The sequence below is a fragment of the Neofelis nebulosa genome, chromosome 5 (genome assembly GCF_028018385.1).
Source record: "Neofelis nebulosa isolate mNeoNeb1 chromosome 5, mNeoNeb1.pri, whole genome shotgun sequence".
Classification (NCBI taxonomy): Eukaryota; Metazoa; Chordata; class Mammalia; order Carnivora; family Felidae; genus Neofelis; species Neofelis nebulosa.
This window is the reverse complement of record NC_080786.1, coordinates 38,847,145-38,866,410: the sequence shown is the minus strand read 5'-3', so window position 1 is coordinate 38,866,410 and position 19,266 is coordinate 38,847,145. Positions and strand designations below refer to the sequence as shown.

The following is a 19,266-nucleotide window of genomic DNA, read 5'->3' as shown; positions in this document are numbered from 1 at the left end:
GTCTCTGCTTTGCTAATGTTGAGCCCAACCAGCCTCTACTTGACAAGTGTCATAGCACCATGCTATTTTTATTACTGGGAGTTGGGAGATCTGAGGTCTAGTTTAGTGTCTGCTACTGACTCACAGAGCAAATCAGGTGGCCACTTTACCTTTTTAGGTTTAATTTCCTCATAAATTCCAAGAGGACTTAGATAATTGCTGAGATAATTCTTGCTCTACTTAGTGGTTCTCCAACTTGAGTGTACTTAAAACTCACTTGGAGAATTTGTTAATATGCATATTACTGGGCTCTGTCTCCAGATACTCTTATTCAGTAGGTCTGAGGTGGGTTCCAAAACTGCAATTCTAAGTGTCCAGTTGTTGCTAATGATGCCAGTCCAGAGACCTAATGAATATAGGAATTGATGAGTGAAATATTTGTATTTCTGAGTAAACTGGTGAGTTATAGAGTGAAGTGGGCTGAGTACTGATCTCTGAGACATCCACCTCTCAGATTAGTGACCTCCCTTCTGAGATGCCACCAGCCAAGCTGTCTCCTGGCAGTGTCCATTATCCAACATTCCCAGTATGTGCTACCTAAAATCACAGGTAGGTGTCGCTGTAATTCTGGTGCAGATTGGTCCCAAGGGGAGGTGTGAGCTAGGGCACTGAGGAATATGGTGCCAGCTCCTTTGTGGGTTAAAGATCTAAGAGAGCTCCTAGAAAATTATCTGCATAAAATGATCACAGTTAGGGATGGATCATAAACTTTCAATCCCAAGAGAAACGAACTGCCACTAAAAATAAAATAGACATGTGATGGGGTAGGAGAGTTACCTAAAAATGAAGTAAGAATAGGGTCTTCTAGTGGCTGAATTATCCTGGATATTGAAAGTGTCTGTTCATTAAGGCAAGATTAGTGTCATGGGTGAATGGAGCACTATGTTTTAGTGCTTTAACTTCTCTGAACCTCACTTCCCATGCTTAAAATAAATACTATAAAAGCAAAACAAAACAGAAAGTACCTCCAGTTTCTTCACAGAATTACTATAAGATCAAATGAAATGCTTTATGGAAAATTATTTGCAAATTGCTAACTTATTGAATAAATGTTTACTAGCCGTGAGTTCTTCTAAGGCACTTTATTAGCTTTTTAGATAATACTATCATAGCATTCTTATTTGTTTACAATTGAACATAAAATTGCCAGATAACCATTCTTTTCTTAAGTAGCCATGATGAAATAATTATTTTCTTATATTTCATTACTTGTTCACCCACTTTCATCGTCTATCTCCAATATAAAGAGGTTTAAAGAAGAAAAATAATTGAATTATATTTATCTTCATGTGGATTCTCTACTTTTTGTAATATCTGTTATACATTTGGGTACTTAAAATTCCAAGTAGTTTCCCTGTGTTTCCAGATGCTGCTCCTGTGGTCATATAAGACATTACAAAATGTTGTATAAAGGCTTGTATACTAACTTGCCTACTAGCTAGCCTCTATTTGAATTATATAAATCATAGTTCCTTTGATAAAATAACTGATCATGAGTACTCCAGCTTTTTATTCCCTGCTTTGTCCCCACTCCATCCTGTCCCAACCACAAATTATAAAGCCACATTCAGGTCTGTTTTTGGGTTGGTATTACACTGCTTTTTAAAACCGGTTCCACTGTTTCTCTAATGAAAAGCTCCTTTTCCTCATAAGTGGACTTCCAGTCCACACCCTGCATCACCGTATATAGCTTCTCCCATGTGCCCTACAGTCACCACTGACCATAGCCATCCTCCAAACACATGGACACAAAATATGGCTTCTCATCCTTCAGGGCAGTTGAGGGTGAGGTTTTCCCTCTAGCAAATTCTCCAACTCGACAAAATGACTATTATTGTCTCCTTGGCATAATCAGGAAGAAGCACGGGACAAATGCATAGCACTGAGTTTTCATCTTTTCTATTAACACTTTGAGGAAATAAGAGTCTTCTAAAATGAGAGATGTTTTTATACACTGTACTTGCAAGTCACTATTTTCATTCAACATTTAGGTTATGGGGTTGAGGGAGGAGGAAATCCATCTTTATCCTTTAAAGTTTGCCGCAGTGTAACTATTCCAGAGGCACATGAACTATCTTACCTTTGATCGTGTTGATAATCTGAAGACCCTTTCTACTTGGGGTTACTATGGTTACGGCTGCACCGGCGATGTGTGAGCTGCACTGCTGTTTTGATAAAAATAGGTATTAACTACCAGTCATAGTGCTTCTCATTTCACAGCAGTTCTTGCAGAAGAACAGCATATTTAAAAAAAAAAAAAAAAGAAAGAAAAAGCCTTTCCAAAGAACCATGAAGGAACATCTGCATAAATAATGGTGATTGGTCATGTGTTTAAAAATATTTTTAATTAAATTCTTTTTAATTAAACAGGGCATTTGCTGAATCCTTGTCTGTTATTTGCACCGAGCTTAGCCTTGAGGAAGATGGCTGATTAACAAACCCAAGAACCTATAATTAAAAGTAGAACTGTTATTTTTGGAGAAATGCCTTTCCAGTAAGGGTGACTTAATGGGGCTGTCTGATATTTTTTTCATTCGTCATTGAATTTTCTGGTTAGAATTTTGGGTTCATTTTCTTAACGTAGGAGAAGTGATTACCAACTGCCATAATCAGAAGAGTTTTTATTTTTTAGCTTTATTTTCCTTCAGTCCCTTTAGTCGACACTCTCCTTTCACTGTTGTTTTTCAATATTTAATTGTGGTCTTCATTTATTTCTTTTGTTTGGATCATGTCTTCTTTTTAAAGTCGTATATATTGTTCTTTTTTCACCTCTGGCCCACTCTGCCTATGCATTTCAGAGTTTTAGACTACAGTAAGTTTGTGGTTTCTCATCACTGGTGTTATCAATATTCTACATAGGAATTCAAGAGAAAGCTGAATAACTTTCTACTTGTAGTCAAAAATAAGATGAAATGTACAAAGTAGTTCCTTCACTTCCAGGCTGGCTTAGAGAACAGAGACAACATTCATTTAATATCTTCTAAGCAGCATCGAGGAGACTGAGATGGTTTTATGCCTACATTCTGAAAAAAAAAAAACAAACAAACAAAAACAAAACACTCACATAAAGTTTAAGGTTCATGTCCTTGAACCATTTGCCCAATTCTTTGGGGAGAAACTTGGGTGACTCTACTTATAGTATCTAATATTTGGTAGAGAAGTATTGTATTGTTATTGCTGTGGGAGAAGGCAAACAGTGAGGGAGTATTCAGGGCCCTTTCTTATGCTTTCATTGAATTCCAGGGGGAAAAAATTACACCTCTGAGGAAGTCAGAGGATATTAAATCGGCGTACTTCCCACGGAAGGCAGCAGGCTTCTGGAGAATGCAGAGAGACCAGCCATTTTCACTATGCATTGTGTTTCAAACCTGCATACGGTGTCATTTAACAGTACTCTACTGCATTTTCTGTGTCTATCCAATTCCATATTAAACACACTGGGATAGTATCAGTTTAAAAGCCTCTACATAAACCTAGGTCTATAAAACACCATCATATAAACTCAGATTCTATTCTTGAACAAATTTACTCAGAAATAAAAATAACAGCTTAGATTTATATTGTGTATCTTTTTCAAAGAACTCAAATAGCTTCATACCCAGCACTTCAGTTATTCTCACATAGTTTTCCTGGGTAGGGAGGATGCGTGCATTTAAGTGAAACAATTGGGTGCAGAAGATTTTTTAAAATTTTCTCAAGATTTTACAGTAAGTGAAGAAAGATTGATACAAAAACCAGAACTTCTATTTCCTTAGATAAGTAGACTATGTTTTTGTAAGTTACTAACAGCCATGTGATCAAAATATTTTATTGACTTTAGCTAATTTTCAGCTAGTTCTAAAATCAGTAACATCTTTATTCTACCCATCAAAGCAATGGTGCACTTGAGTCAATATTTAGAAGCAACCCAAAGCTACCAATTGGCAGCAAATGAAAAGCTCCATCTGAATTTTTTGCTTCGGAGTATGTCATCTAGTGATAACAACCATTAACTGAGTGTGTACACATACATCATCTAATTTGATCATCACCACAGTTAATTATCTCCATTCTAATAAACTGAGGTTCTAAATGCATAAGTGGTTTATTTAAATTTACAAGGCTCATAAGTGCCAGAGATGAGAGACAAAGCATGTCCAATATTCTTTGTTCTATACCACTGCTACTTCTCAAAATAGAACAGTGATGTGCCAATTAGGCTTAGCACAAAATGAAACCCGACAGTCAAGTTCTCCTTTTATGATTAATTTCACTTAGCAAACATTTATGCAGCACCTGCTATGTAGTAGGCACTGTAGAAGTGGTTGAGGGAAGGGGTAATAAACCAGACACAGCTCCTGCCCTCAAGAAGCTCCTCTCTAAAGGGGGATGTAGATACAAGTTTGGTACCAACAACAAGTTGGTAGTCCAGGCAGCTTTGTAAGCACAGAAGAAGGGGATATGGACCCTGGTACTACTCCTGTGGGGAGGGGATCTGGGAAGGCTTAAAGCTTCCCTCACCCCAAGCCAATATTTTGCCTGATTGAGGAAGATAACATGTCATTTGAAAGACACATGAACCATGTTTCTCTCCTATAAGAGATGGCCCTATGGATAGAGGTTTTTCATTCCCATATAGGGCCACAGACAACATGACCTGCTCAAACTTAGTAAGGTCTCCCTGGGCTCAGACACCTTTGGGGGTGTCCTGAGTTGATAATCCTGGGGGTCAGGGTCAAGGCAAGGAGGGCATATGCACTTGCTATTATAACTCTCTCCTCACTCATGCAGACAAGAATCAAATTTACAGTCATTTGTCCAGGACACTATTCTATAGTTGCTGTTTAACTCCTGATTTCAATGCTGCACCCAGGCTCCATCAGCATAATTAGGAAAACATGTACACTCTACATGTGGAGACTTTGGCTGGAGTTTGAGTCTGAGAGCCACAGAATTTTAGCTCTGGAAGGACCTTAAAGACAACCTCACTCAACTGCATTTTTAGACAGTACCTGAGGCTCTGAGAGAGAAAGTAAATGCCCACTGAACAAGAATTAGGTACTCTTTCCAAGTGCAGAAATTTAAGGGGTAATTTGTGAGAGAGGGAAGTAGAGAAGAGTTTCCATTGCTTCTCTGCTTGACAATATCATTTTTTTCCCTTGAAGTAATTTTTGAGTGTCAAAGGAGAAACACATAGGTAGAAGGTATCATTCCATTTTATAATGGACAAACCCCCTCTGATGGTTTTGATGACATGAATAATAACAGTAATCATACCCATCCTTAACTGAGCTACAATATACCAGATACTTTACATGAATTATCCCACATAACTGTTATCCAAAACACTTACAAGGGAGGGAATATTTTTATCTCCACTGTACTGACAAAGGTTACTGAAAGCTTAGTGAGGTTAAGTAACTGGCTCAAGATCACCAAGTTTATTTGCATCACAGCTAGTATCTGATTGCAGGTTGGTTTTAGTTTGGAGCCAAGTTCCCAATCATTATCTCTATATTGGGACAGAGTTGTAAATAGCAAGGTCTTGGCACAAAGGTCTCTCTTCAGATATTAGAAACCCAGGTATGGAAAATCAGCTCCACAGAACATAACTGGAGAAGATAATAGATAACAACCAACTATATAAATGCTTCAGGATATTGAAAGCAGATAAAGCAAGACTCCAGGTGTTCTGAGGATGGGATTCCAAGAACACACTGAAAAACCGTTTGAAGCAATTCATCAGCTCTGTGGACAGCTGGGAAACAGCTGTGGCTGACAGACCTCTCTGGCTCACTGCTTTGGGGAACAGAATGGCTCTGTTTAAATGAAAGCAGTTCATTCTCAGCGATACTCAAAGGCAGACCTGCAGGACAGAAGTTTTGAAAGTCAGCATCCAGCCCACACATTCCATTTAGGTGCGAACGAAGATATTGCACATTGTGGCAAATTGGATGGAAATTTCTTAAGAGTATTTCCTTGGATAAGAGGCTGTTTGGCTCCCTCTAGGGCTCAGCTTGGCTGCCTAAGGTCAAAACCATGGAACAGTAAGGCAATTGAAGAGTCAAGTTGAAGATGGCACTTACTCTCAGGCTGCTGTAAGTGCAGAGCCCACACCTACACAACTTTGAGAGTGAGTGCCTCCTTAAAAATGAGTTGCCTAGAGGAGCCAGGAGAGCACCCACTAGTAGCAAACTGGGATTGGGTCCTCTTGCCCTGCGTTGCCTGTCAGAGGCCCCTTGCTTTAGAATTCCTTGCAAAGCAACTTCCCTCCTAGAACACAGCCAAGAAAGGACAGAGGCTGACCTTTTACCTGGATACTACAGATAAAAAGCATTGTGTTGTTCAATTTATTATTTTGAGCTGAAATGGAGACAGCTTTTTGTAACAAGTGCTGCCAGGTCAGAGAGTGGGCAACGAAGTGACTGATCACAGTGGGAAAATACAAGAGAGGCTGGAGCTGGTCTGCTCAAGGAGTTAGCTACACGGTGCATGACCTTCAAGAGTCATTCATTCATTCACTCATTTAATCAACAGAATTAATTGTCTACTGCACTCCAGAAACTATAAAAGGCATTGGTGAATGTGTAGATGAACAATCGATAACCAGTGGTGATGAACTTTTTATCCAAGAGGACCAAATCAAAGAGAAGTTAAAATGCTTGTAAGCTGTTTCTCAGGAGGTTATTTAAGTGCTGCTTTCACATAAGAAAATGCATTTATCTACAGTTGAACTTCTGGATTCTTATATTATTTTCCAGTCTAGGAAGGATTACCATAGAGGGCTAAATTTTCAGATATGACAAAGCTAGTTCATGCTGCAGTATCTGATGTAGTATAGCACCTCTGGAACTGTTTTCTTTTTCTTTCCTTGATTGACCTTGTAAACTACTGAACTGCAAAGTGTGGCTTGCTTCTTGATATCATATCCTCTAAAGTCCAGAGATCTTCCCATTTCAAACAAGATAACTCACATTTTTTTTAACACAAACAAACAGCTTCTTGGTGGTGATGCCATTTCTGAGTCATTCAGGAGCAAGAGCAGCAGATTAACTGGGGCTGGCTTGGGGGTGGGGAACACCCACACCCAGGGTCAGACACACAGTTGGTACTTACTAAGTTTTTATTCCAGTAGAAGGACTCCAGGTGGAGTTGTCTTGGCAGTGGTTAGATTTGGAGTCTGTAGTTGACAGAGAAGGGGATGGGCTGGAAGTTAAGATGACTGGGTGTGGATGAGATTTCCCAGGATGAGTTGGTAAAGTGAGAAGGGAACGGAAGAGGTATTCCTGGGGAGCATTTGTATTAAAGGAACAGGTTCACAAAGGAGAAAAAGAGAGGCTGGATGAGCTGAAGGGAAGCTAAGAGAGGCTAGTCTCCCCAGTATAAAGAAAGAGAGCACTTGGAGAGACAGTAATCTACAGTGCCATGATACACAGAGGGCTTGGCAGTTTGGAAGCCCAGGGAGGAAGTCCTGAGAAGGAGTGGGGAGGGTAGGGGTCCTCATGTATGGTATCCTGGGATGTGGGAAGAGACTCCCGAGTTCCATGTTTTATCTCCTCATTAAGTTTTGTCAGTTTTAAAAATGACTTTTGTCCTTTCTGATCTAAAAGTAGCTTATTATAGTAAATTTATAAAATTTATAAAACAAAGTTCAAAGAAGAAAAATTAAAATGGCCATTGCTTGCTTTTATCATGAGAGATGCTTTCTAACTTTTGGCTTGCTCTCCTCAGGTTTGGTTTGCCCAGTTGTGCTGACCTTCCATCCTGGTTTAGACTTTGTTATTCCCACCTCAGCACCAATTCCTCATACTGACTTTGCGTGACAGTATATTCCAGACAGGATATACACTGGAAAATAAAATGATTTGATGAACTATAAAATAATACATTCTGAGTAAATGAGTGATCTGTTGTACGTGATGATCATACTGAGGGTGACACACATGGATAATTAAGCAGCACAAAGGGCCCCATAGGCACACATCTACAAACCCACAACCTTCTCATTGGTCTGGGTTTTTCTTTGCTAAGCATGATCTAAAACATAGATGTGTCTAAGTGACTTCTTTTCTACCAGTGGTGGGGTTGGGGCAGGAAGGACTGTGCTTATGAGAGGTCATTCCAGCCATATCCTTGTTCAGTAACTCGTGTATTAAAAAGTCAAATGCCTGGGCGCTTAACCTGCCCATCATTTTGTACTTCCTCTTGTGAGAGGGGATCAGAGTGTACTGGTTTGCTAGGATGCCATAACAAATTACCACAAACAGCTTAGGACAATGCAAATTTATTATCTTACACTTATATAGGTCAGTAGTCCAGGTTGACTCAACTGGGTTCTCTACTCTGGGTCTCACAAGGCCAAAATCAAAGTGTTCATTGGCTGGGCTCTTACAGGAAAGCTGTGGGAAGAATCCACTTCGAGGCTCATTCAGGTGGTTAGCAGAATCTGTTCCTTGCAGTTGTGGGACTGGAGTCCCTGTTCCCTTGCTGACTGAAAACTGGGGACACCCTTGCCTCCTAGATCTCTCTTTGGCCCTTTCAGGTGATCTCCTCCACCTCAGAGTCAGCAATGGTGTATGCTATCTTTCTCACATGTGAAATCTTCCTGATATCCTTGGGTTTTTGTTTTTGTTTTTGTTTTTGTTTTTGTTTGAGTCTCCTTTCTGTCTTCTCTTCAGCCGCGTCTCTCTGACTCCAGGCAAAGAAGTTTCTCTGCATTTAAGGTCTTATGTGACTAGTTTGGATCCAACCATATAATCCAATGTAATCTACGTGTTTTAAGGTAACCTTAATTACACCTGCACAGACCCTTTTGCCATATAAAGTAATCAATGCACAGCTTCCAGACATTAGTATATGGACATCTTTGGGGGGCATTATTCAGCCTACCACACAAAGTGATGACAGGAATGAGTGGATTCATGATATGATTTCTCTCCTCATATCTTTTTTTCCCTTTCTCTCACACATTGAGTGTTGACTCTTCTCAATATTATTTTTGTTCACTCTTAACAGTTTTGCTAATCTTCTTAGAAAACAGGAATATTCATCCGTCCTTTTAAAACCTTCCTCTACTGTCCTTAGGGTCTTGAGCCACAGGTTGAGACATGATAATATAAGACACTATTTGTTTTTATAACTTTTTGTATCAAGAGAAACATTTGTTTGTGAGGCTCACTTATTTTATGTGTACTGTGATCATGACTAACACAATTACCTCTTTCCTTACAGTAGTTGCATTTAATGGGCCACAATGATATCTTTACCTCCAAGTGTTGATTTCTTGGGACTCATCCAAATTTTGGCTGCTTTACGGCTCCACTGAGCTTTTCTCTGAATTTATTTCATGATTTGTAGGTAAACCCTTGCCTACCATGCTCATTTTTAAAATGGCAAAATGCTTAAGTAATAATTCTGATTGGAGAATCCTTGTACAACAGGATGAGTCATCCTCACTCAGATATTGGGCATACTGCAAAATTCCCCATTAAACTGCACCATGGCTCATTAAACACCATTGGTGAGAAAATTGGGTCTTTGTTAAATGTTTATGTTCTGTGCTAATGTTAAATATAGAATATTCCCATTTTAGGTACCTTTGGGAAAAATTTTAAAGTACTAGCTAAAGTGCCAGCATATTTCAGCCCATAAATTCCCAAATACAGGATCTAAAAAACACCACCCCAAACCCCAGATTTATTCTCATGTTTCTGTCTTTTCAATTTTTATGTGTCTTATTTATTTTTCTCTCCTTAATGTCAAACCTCATGATCTTCAGATTACCCTCTTATACTCTTAGTGACTTCTAAGGACCATATTTTTGGCTTTTAAGCACAAGAGGAAGTAGATTATTCTGGAACACCATTCAGCCATATTTGAAGTCCAGGAAAAGATGTGTGATTATCAGTGTTTTTATTATGCATCTACATATTGAAGAAACAATCTCTGTCCACAAAGCACATACATTCCAAAAAAAGCACTTAAACAAATACAAATAATAATGACAGAAATGTGATTCCAGAAGTGTGCTAGTGGAGTTAATGTGAAAAGAATAATTTTCCTCGTTTAAGAGTTATTGGAGGGATGCCTGGGTGGCTCAGTAAGGTAAGCGTCTGACTCTTGATTTTGGCTCAGGTCATCATCTCAAGGTCTTGAGATTAAGTCCTACCTCTGGCTCCGTGCTGAGCATGGAGCCTGCTTAGGAGTCTCTTTCTCTCTCCCTCTGCCCTTCCCCTGCAAAAAAGTTATTAGAAATCCTCTTCATGTATGCTGAAAGAATTAGCTCATTATTGCATGACAAAAGATACTAAGATCTAGGGAGCCTTGCTCAACAGGAATCCAAGAAAAGAATTAAGCTCTATAGAAAATGATTTGAGGACTTTTTTTTTTCATTTCTTTACAAGGTGATGCTTAGCTAGTATCACCCTTAATGCATAGAATATAAGCTAATCCATTAAATAAACAAATGGCTTAGGACAATGCTTCTCAAGCTTTTTGTTGTCACGACCCCTGTATAACTGTTCAAAATTAGGGAAGACCTCAAGGAGTTTATGTGTATTATATCTATCAATATGTACCATATTAGAATGTAAAAAATTTTAAACATATTTTATTAATTTAAAATTATAATAATAAACTATTTACATCTTAAATAACATACTTTTATGAAAAATAAATTTCCAAAACAAAAAAAATTTACTGAGAAGAGTAACATTGTTTTATATTTTTAAATATGTGTTGTAATAGAAGACAGCTGGATTCTCACATCTGCCTCTGCATTCACTTGCACTATCCCACATCATATAGCCCCTGGAAAATTCCACTGTACACAGATGAAAGACTAAGAATGAAAAATGCAAGTGACATTTTTATATTATTCTGAAAATGGTTTTGACCTTGGGGATCTTCCTGTGTAGGTCTCAGGAAGCTCCAGGAGTCCCTAGATGATACTTTGAAGACATTGCCTTCAGGCAATAGAACTTATTTCTCCTAAGGATCCCTGATGAAGAAGACTATAATAGTGTGGTTGCATATAGTATTTTCTCCACTACTAACTCTGTACCAAAATGATATATCATACTGATGGCCAAAATAAGATTACAATGTTTTAAGGCTAAATCATTCATGATGTTTTGTATAACTTCTAATTTAGAATTACTTCAGTGAAGTAACTTCTAGTGATTAACTTTCTAGATCTAGTATCACTTCTCTGTCCTGTTTCAGAAGGGTGAGGTTTTCTAGTTGTATTTCTGGGTTATGATTAGCAGAGCTTGACTGGCAAAACCAATCTGTGTACTGATTCTGCTGCTGATTCTCCACTGAGAAGGATTAGACTCAAAGAGTTCCAGTATTTCATACCTCAATTTTTCTGGAAGCTTCTCCTTATAATCTCACTATGTACAGTATTTCAGAAAAGTGGGGAAAGTTACAGGAAAATTTCCTCCTCCATCATCCCTCTGAGAAAAAGAAAACGCATTTTCACAATACTCACTTTTAGAAAGGAAAAATGCTACCTTGTTTATGAGAATTCCAGGGTTCTCCACCTGTCAGGCCTGACGCAATTCAGCTGCACAAGCCTGAGATATTTGATTCTCCATGTGTCGGGGACAAGTGTCATACATACTGATTTGCACAGACAACCAGAGAGAGCACTCTCCAGGGAAAGCCAGCATTTTGACAAGGCTGAGTGATGACTTAGAACAACAGGGGTAGGAACTATTGTGTGGAATTGCCCATAGACCCAGGCAGATCTTGTGCCAGGTCGTTGAGAGCTGCCACATTAAAATATAATTTGAGTTAGAGTGGGAGAGAGCCAAAGCATAAGAGACTGTTAAAAACTGAGAACAAGCTGAGGGTTGATGGGGGGTGGGAGGGAGGGCAGGGTGGGTGATGGGTATTGAGGAGGGCACCTTTTGGGATGAGCACTGGGTGTTGTATGGAAACCAATTTGACAGTAAATTTCATATATTAAAAAATAAATAAATAAATAAATAAATAAATAAAACACAAAAAAAAAAAAAAAAAAAATATAATTTGAAATTTAAATTCCTTGTAAAAAAACCAAAAAATATGGGTCAGAAAGCTACTAATGGAGATCCTAGGGAAAGGACTGTCACTAAATAACCCTGAAGACTTCGAAGTGACTGAAAGAGCAAGAGCATTAGAAAAGTGGTCAGTTAAAATGCTAGAAGTAAAAAAAAAAAAAAAAAAGGCAAAAAAGCAAAACATCTTTTAAGAGTCAGCACACGGAGGCATTGATGGGGTCAGGCAGTCACCATCTATATTTTTATTCCCAGGTATGTTTATTATATTTGAGATGATAAAATACTAGTTTTGATGATCTAATAAGGTAATAAGGTTGTAGTAGGAGACAAGACTCTTGGTATGATGAAGAAATTAATCCAAATATCATATTACTTCACTGTTATAGCTTTTCTCTTGAAGAATGAGAATTATATATGACCTTAACAGTTTTTCATAAAACTTGAATCATCCCGCCCCCAACCAGCAGACATTTTCAACCCTCTTTTAGCCTCTAATTTATATCTTTGTCTCCTTGCTCTTAGCAAGATCTTGCTTTCCTGAGAAGACAACTTTATTTCAACCCCTCAATTGTTCTCTGCCTTCTCTAGACCTTGATCCAGCCATTTCCCTTCTTTTTCCTCTGTCTTCAGCCTCTTTCCTCTGGCTTATTCTGCACAGCCTATGAATTAGAAATCTAAGAGAAATCTTCACTTGGCTTTATACTCCATAGGCTGCTATTTTTTTTCTCTTTCCATCCCTTATCACCAGCTTCTGAGAAGTGCAGTCCACGTCACTCCTCATCATTCATGCCCCCTGCTACCCCTTGGTGTTTGACTGCTACAATTATTTTCTCAGATATCTCTAATTATTCAATGACATTTCTTAATCATCCACTACTCTTACCTGGAGTGTGTGTGTGTGTGTGTGTGTGTGTGTGTGTGTGTGTTGATCTATTTACACATGAGGTTATATGTGCTTACTTGTGTGATATCTATTATTTATGTCCCTTACTTGACGGACAAAGTGGGTTTTTCCTCTAGCTAAAAGGTCAGGTAGGGAGAAGGTGGCCCCAAACCCCAAAAGGGGTGCTGGAACTTGCCACTAAGATATAAGTGGAACTAAAGTGTGACCAAGATAAATATGACCAAAGTTAGAGGTTTAAGAAATTGGATTGTGTCTCCTCCCCTTCCTATCTACATGGTGTCTGTCCAGTGTGTTCTCCTCATACTATCACGAGAAGGCTCATCTAAATAGGCATTGGTTTTTGGCCAGCCTTGAGCCCAGGTTGTCCTTACAAACCCAGCCAGGTGTAGGCAGAGCTGGTGTGAGTGTGTCCTCCATTGTTGCAAGAGATGGTCTCCTGGGAAGGTGCATACGAGTCTTGGACGTTCTGTGTAAGATTGAGCCCTGCCAGCAAGCTAATTAAATGAGTTGTTTAAGAGCTCCAAGCTTAGAAGCAAGAGTGGGTTGCTAATTTCCTGAGTCACCTATTCAACTCACTTGTGGTCCCAGCAAATATTCCCTCTTGTAGGACACACTGCCTGGCTTTATTTCGAAGCTATTCCATTTCTTCACAGGGTTGATAGGAATGTGCAAAGTAATAGCTTTTCTCTTTTGTGTGGGATATCGCTTATGAAGTAGAGTTCAGTTCTTTGTGCAAAAGGAATTGTGGGAATGTCAGAACAGTTTTGAACAAAACTGCATGTTCAGTTAAAATCCTTTCCCTTCAAATGCCCTAAGTTCTCACTGGAAAGATGAGGAGTCCCTGTTAGCACAGAGGAGACCCTATAACTGGGGAGGTGGGGAGTGGAATCCCCACCTTCGTCCCTATTTGTGAGCCTAGGAAATGCTGTGGGAGTGTAGATGAGCTGCAAGTCATCTTCAGAGCTTAGAAATACAAATAACTACAGAGACTAAAGTCAACAACAGAGCTGCCATGATAGAATTTTGTAGTTTAGGAGTAACTTTACTTTTGTTCCACAAGATCCTAGCAAAAGGAAAATGTTCTTATTTAAAACCCCTAACTGAAGCCTCTTTGTTTTGATGAGGGTCTTTACCCAAAAAGAAGAAAGAGGTACTTTTTCTTAGCAGAGGTAATTGCTACCTCTCCTTACTACTACTACCTGAAAAGGCTAAGGGTTGTAGCAAATGTGAATAGCTACCAACTACTAGAGAATACATCTCTGCCTTTTACCTGTCATAATTAAGGACCTATGCAGCTAGAAATGAAATTGACTTTATGCCTGGTAAAATGGAATCTGGCTAATTGTCATGCCAATTCATGACATTTTATTTCTCTTGTCTCTTCTACCTCAAAGCTGGTTGTTGAGTTCAATACTCCTTCCTCTAGGATAATTTTTAGTAAATAAAAATCCATTTACAGAAATTCATGATGGATAGTTTCCAGCTGATTTGTTCATGCTTAGAGTTATGTTTGGCAAATATACCATATGTGTTTTTTATGTTTCTTTTTCTCCACTCATCCCTTAACTGTAAATGTCCCCCAAGAATCTCCTATGAACTCTCTTCTTTGTCTATATACTTTGCCCAGGGACTCAGTCATTCTTATGGCTTTATGTTTTATCTATGTGTTTATTAACCCCCAAATTCTTTCTTCTGCCTCAACTCTGTAGAGTTCAAACCTTTTATTTCCAGATTTCTTATTAAAATTGCCACTTGAAATTCCACCTGACTATTTAAGTCAGCATGTCCAAAACCAAACTTAGTGGATTCCCCTGTCTACAAACTAATTTCTCTTATGCAACCTCATCTACTAATTGTCCAGGATTAAAACCCAGAATCACTCCCTGCTGCCTCTCAAACACCAAGACTCACCAATTCTCTATCCCAAATATCTTGGACATACAGTCTCTTCTGCTGTGTCCCCTCTGCCATTGCCTTTTACTTATTCACTCATTAAAGGCTTACTATATTGTAGCACTGTCCTAAGGGCTACTGACATTCAGGGAAGATGAGAATCAATGAATAAGTGAAATACAAAGCACTGTGGTCATTGACCTATCAGAACCCAGAATGGTGGACGTATAGGGTGGAGCAGGATGTTCAGGAGTTTGTGAGTCTGAATCTAGGACTCTTCTAGTACAACCATCTCTTGCTAGAACATTTGGGAAAGCCTCCAGCCATATGTCCATTCTGCCCTCTGCCCTTTGCCTGTGCTTTATTTTCAGAACTGAAATCAGATTGTCACTCTTCTGACTAAATTCCTTTCCTGGCTCCCTACTGCAGCAGAACAAGTGCCAAATTTCTTCACTCTACTTACAAAACCTTCCAACTCAGCTTTTGTTCCCCATAGCGCTATTCTTTTATACAACGTAGTTACTAACCTCACAGCCCATGAAATAGGAAAGGAAAGAACAGAAATGAAAATGCCCACTCTGCCTTAAAAATTTACCATCAGTAGCATTCCCAACCATCCTCTTTACCCCTTTGGCCATCAACTCAGCGGATCATTTTCCTAATGATTGCTGTTCACACTTTGCAAAACTGTTTAAAGTATCAAGACACTGAATGGTTTTGGTGAACACAGATAATCAGTAAGTGATTATTTACTGTCCTGATGTACTCTGAGAGCCTCTGTATGATATGTGGCATACAGTAGCCATGCAGCAGTCTGCCAGAAACAAGTCCTTAGGTCTTGCTCTTAGAAACATCGGGTTCATCTTTATAGATAAGTATAATCTCAAGAGAGAATGAGCCAGGTGCTGGCCACCTCTCCCTTCACAGGAGTGGGCCATGAAACAACATTCATACATTAATGTATTCATTCACTCATTCATGCATCAAACACTTATTGAGAGTTTGCCAAGTACCCTGTGTTGCAAAGATGTGCCCTATCCCCAGGGAGCTCACAGTGTTTTCTCTGATAGGTTTTGTGATTTGATTCAAATGCTGGGATCAAAAAGGAGTGAGCCAGATTTATGCTGAGGGATCAGGGTCCTGGGGAACACTTGAGAGGCTTTTAAAGATTGAAGAAAGTTTTATGTTGGAGTAAGAAGTGTGTGTGTGTGTGTGTGTGTGTGTGTGTGTGTGTGTGTAAAGAAGGGGGGAATGGTAGCTCATGGATGGGAAAGAAATCTCTGCCTTGGTAAAGTGAACCAAAATGCAAAGTTAATTTAAAAAAACTACATGATCTGGGGAGATTGTAGCAAGTTCAGTATGGCTTGAGGCAGGCAGCAAAGGGTTGACAGGGGATACAGGGGGAGATGCTGGAAGGTAAACAAGGTGCAGATTATAGAAGACTTGTACCAAGGAGCTCAAACTTTCTCTATAAGCAGTGAGAAGCCCTGAGAAATCTCTAAGGGGGGAATGACTCATTAGTTGTTTTTATTTTTTTTAATAAAGATCTAGTGTGGGTACAGAGGATTGATTTGAGAAAATGAGCATTTAATGAATTCTTTTCAGAGGTGACCACACCCAAGGATAAATACATGGCTATGCTTCAGCTAACCCTGTATATTTGTGTGTGTTTCCTCCTAGTGACTGTGCTGGCTATTTTCCATGAACTGCACGTCGACCCTGACCTATACACACTCCTGTTTGGGGAGAGTGTGTTGAATGATGCAGTGGCCATTGTCCTTACATAGTAAGTACCAGAACTGGGCCTCTGTTTTTTTTGATCATGTGAAATATGCTTCTGCTTGGTGATAATTCCCAGTGGCTTTAATAGTATCTGTTCTCTTATGTCAAAGAGGTGTGGCAATTTCTAGTTTTTAAGGAATTGTTACCACAGAAGATCTCTAATGGTACAATTCATTAGGTACCTAATTTTTAACACTATTAATGAGTTTCATGTTTCTAACCTATTACAAGGTACCACCCAGAGGGTAACTGTTTTTTCCCCAGGTGCCTATATTTAGCTGATTCACTTAGAGTTCCTAAAATGCATGTAAATGAGCTTCCTTCATTTCAAATCAACATCATTTACTTTTTTTCTTTATACATGCCATTTTCCAGATAATGGGCTAATGCTAACTATTGTATTTATAGTAAGTTTGACAAATTGGAGATAGAACTTGAGAGTCAGAATACTCTATTCTCAATGCAAATGTGATGTGTTACAGGAGTACACACATCTTAAAATCATCGTGTCACATGTGAAACTAATGGAGCTTCAGCTAAGCGCTAACATAATTTTCCCTTGATCCTGGAAGAATTTTCCATTCGAGATGAAAACTAGTGCTCTTTCCTCACCTTCCCTTTAGACACTTACCATTTATATTTAGTAAATGCCACTTCGGTGGCTTTCACTATGTCAAAGGTCTCTTCTTGGTTTTCGATTGAGACCAACATTTTGGGCGACTGTCAAGTAACCCAAAGGAAAACAGCTATCTGATAATTAAATGTGACAACAGGATTCAATTCAGGGTGTTAATTACTTCAAATGTATTTGAAAATGTTTTGTGAAGTAACAAAGGATTTTTAAAAGTCAGATCTCACGGAGGGAAGTAGGAAATCACAGAGCAGAACGACTCTTCTGCCAGCTGACATTTCTTAAGGCTACCACCCAAAGTTGTCACTGAGCTCAGCAAATTTTAAGCAAGTGTCTCCAGATAAACTGTTATTTCACCTGGCCATTGAGAGTGCCTTTCCTGCATTAAAGGAAAATACCAGTGAGTGCAAATTAAGAGCAAAAGCCATGGCAGATTCACAAATGCTAAATTAGGATGCTTTTAAAGAAACACTGAGAACAATTAATTAGGACATCAGGAATCTCTGTCCAAGAAATACTAGTATTAAAGGAACATTTGGAATAATTTTTTTTTAATCTGCTGCGTTCCTCATTTTTGTGTCCTGGGCTGCCAAGTTGTAAAAGGCCAAGTGAAGCGAAACCACCAAAGCACAAATGCACTTGGGAAAGAACCATGCAGCTACAACCAAAGGAAGGTTTGGCCTTTCCACTTTCAGCCCTACCATTCACAGTAGTTTTCCATTTAAAATGCAGACTCCAGGGATGAATGTTGATGCTGTTGTGCACAAGCCCAGGGGCATTTGAAACAATCTATTTATTATCTCTTTAGGTCAATACATGGTTATTACTGGCACTGCCTTTTCTACTCATCTACCCATGTGTTGCATGTCTTCTAAAGTGTTTCCCACCGTAGCAAGATCTCTTTCCTTTTTTTTTTCTAGGCACGGGACACTTGCCATTCTAGCCAAAATCTTAGGTTTCACAGGTTTGGCAATTTAGGTGTCATGCAGAGTGAACCCAATGAGTTCCACCTTTAAAGTAAAAGTAAAACTAAATTAGGAATACTTGACATGGAAACCTCCACACTTTCAGACCTGCAGGCTCTTCTACCTGGTGCACCTGGACCCCACTGGCCTCTTTCTGAGCTCTACTGAGTAGAATGCCCTTACGCTGCCTGGGATCCAAACTGTTTCGCCACCAGTGCCATCTGTTGCTGACCACACCCTCCACTCTGTGCAGTTTTCCACAGTGGTGTCCTCTTCACTTTGCTCACTTGCTTACTTGCTTTTTACACTTACATTACAGCACATATGACCATCTCTTTTTATATACCTGCTTACACACACATATTCCCTTTCCTTTTAATGCCTCATCCCCACACTGTCTCTTCCAACTATCTTCCTGCTCCCTATTTAAAAGTTTTGCATGACTTTCAGACCAGAAGTTCAAACATTTGTTTCTTCACTTTTCTCTTCCTTCACATTAAACCGTGCACAGCACCCTGACACAACTCTCTGGCTGGTAACTCGTGCCTTTACATGCACAGAGTTCACTCCTTCCCAGCTTCTGTTTCTTCCTAATCAAGTCTTTCAGCACTTACCTCAGTCTCCTTCGGGAACCACTAGCCCACATGCTAAGCTCCTACTCCAGCCCTGCATGAACCTTGGTCAATTCCCTTCCAGCACAGCAGGGCAATCTTGGGTTTGAACTTATATTTGCCTTTTTAGATAGTGACTTTTGGAAGAGTGAATCTATGTGCTTGAAATGCATATTAAAAGAACAAATAAAACTTTTGTTTTTTCCTCTTCTTAGTTCCATCTTTGTGTAGTTTTGAAGTTTAAGAATAGTGATACAGCTCTTCTTGTGCCATCGAGAAGAGAAGTTACACATTTTGATGTGAAGCCGAGTATAATAAAGAACTCAAATCATTGACCACTTTGGCCCTTGGCACTACCTCCAGAGCTCCTTTGGAATGGCCACATACTTTCATTTACTTTCCCATCTCCCACCACCAA

General features: G+C 39.2%; 1 protein-coding gene across 11 annotated transcripts in view; it reads left to right on the top strand.

The window, feature by feature from the left end:
• SLC9A9 (solute carrier family 9 member A9) overlaps positions 1-19,266 on the top strand; it is a 703,484-nt gene that overhangs the window by 319,638 nt on the left and 364,580 nt on the right. For all 11 annotated transcript variants that reach the window (XM_058730134.1, XM_058730131.1, XM_058730132.1 and 8 more), the window contains one exon: positions 16,540-16,645. In XM_058730134.1, the coding sequence (XP_058586117.1) occupies positions 16,540-16,645 (106 nt within the window). The remainder of the gene's footprint in view (positions 1-16,539; positions 16,646-19,266) is intronic.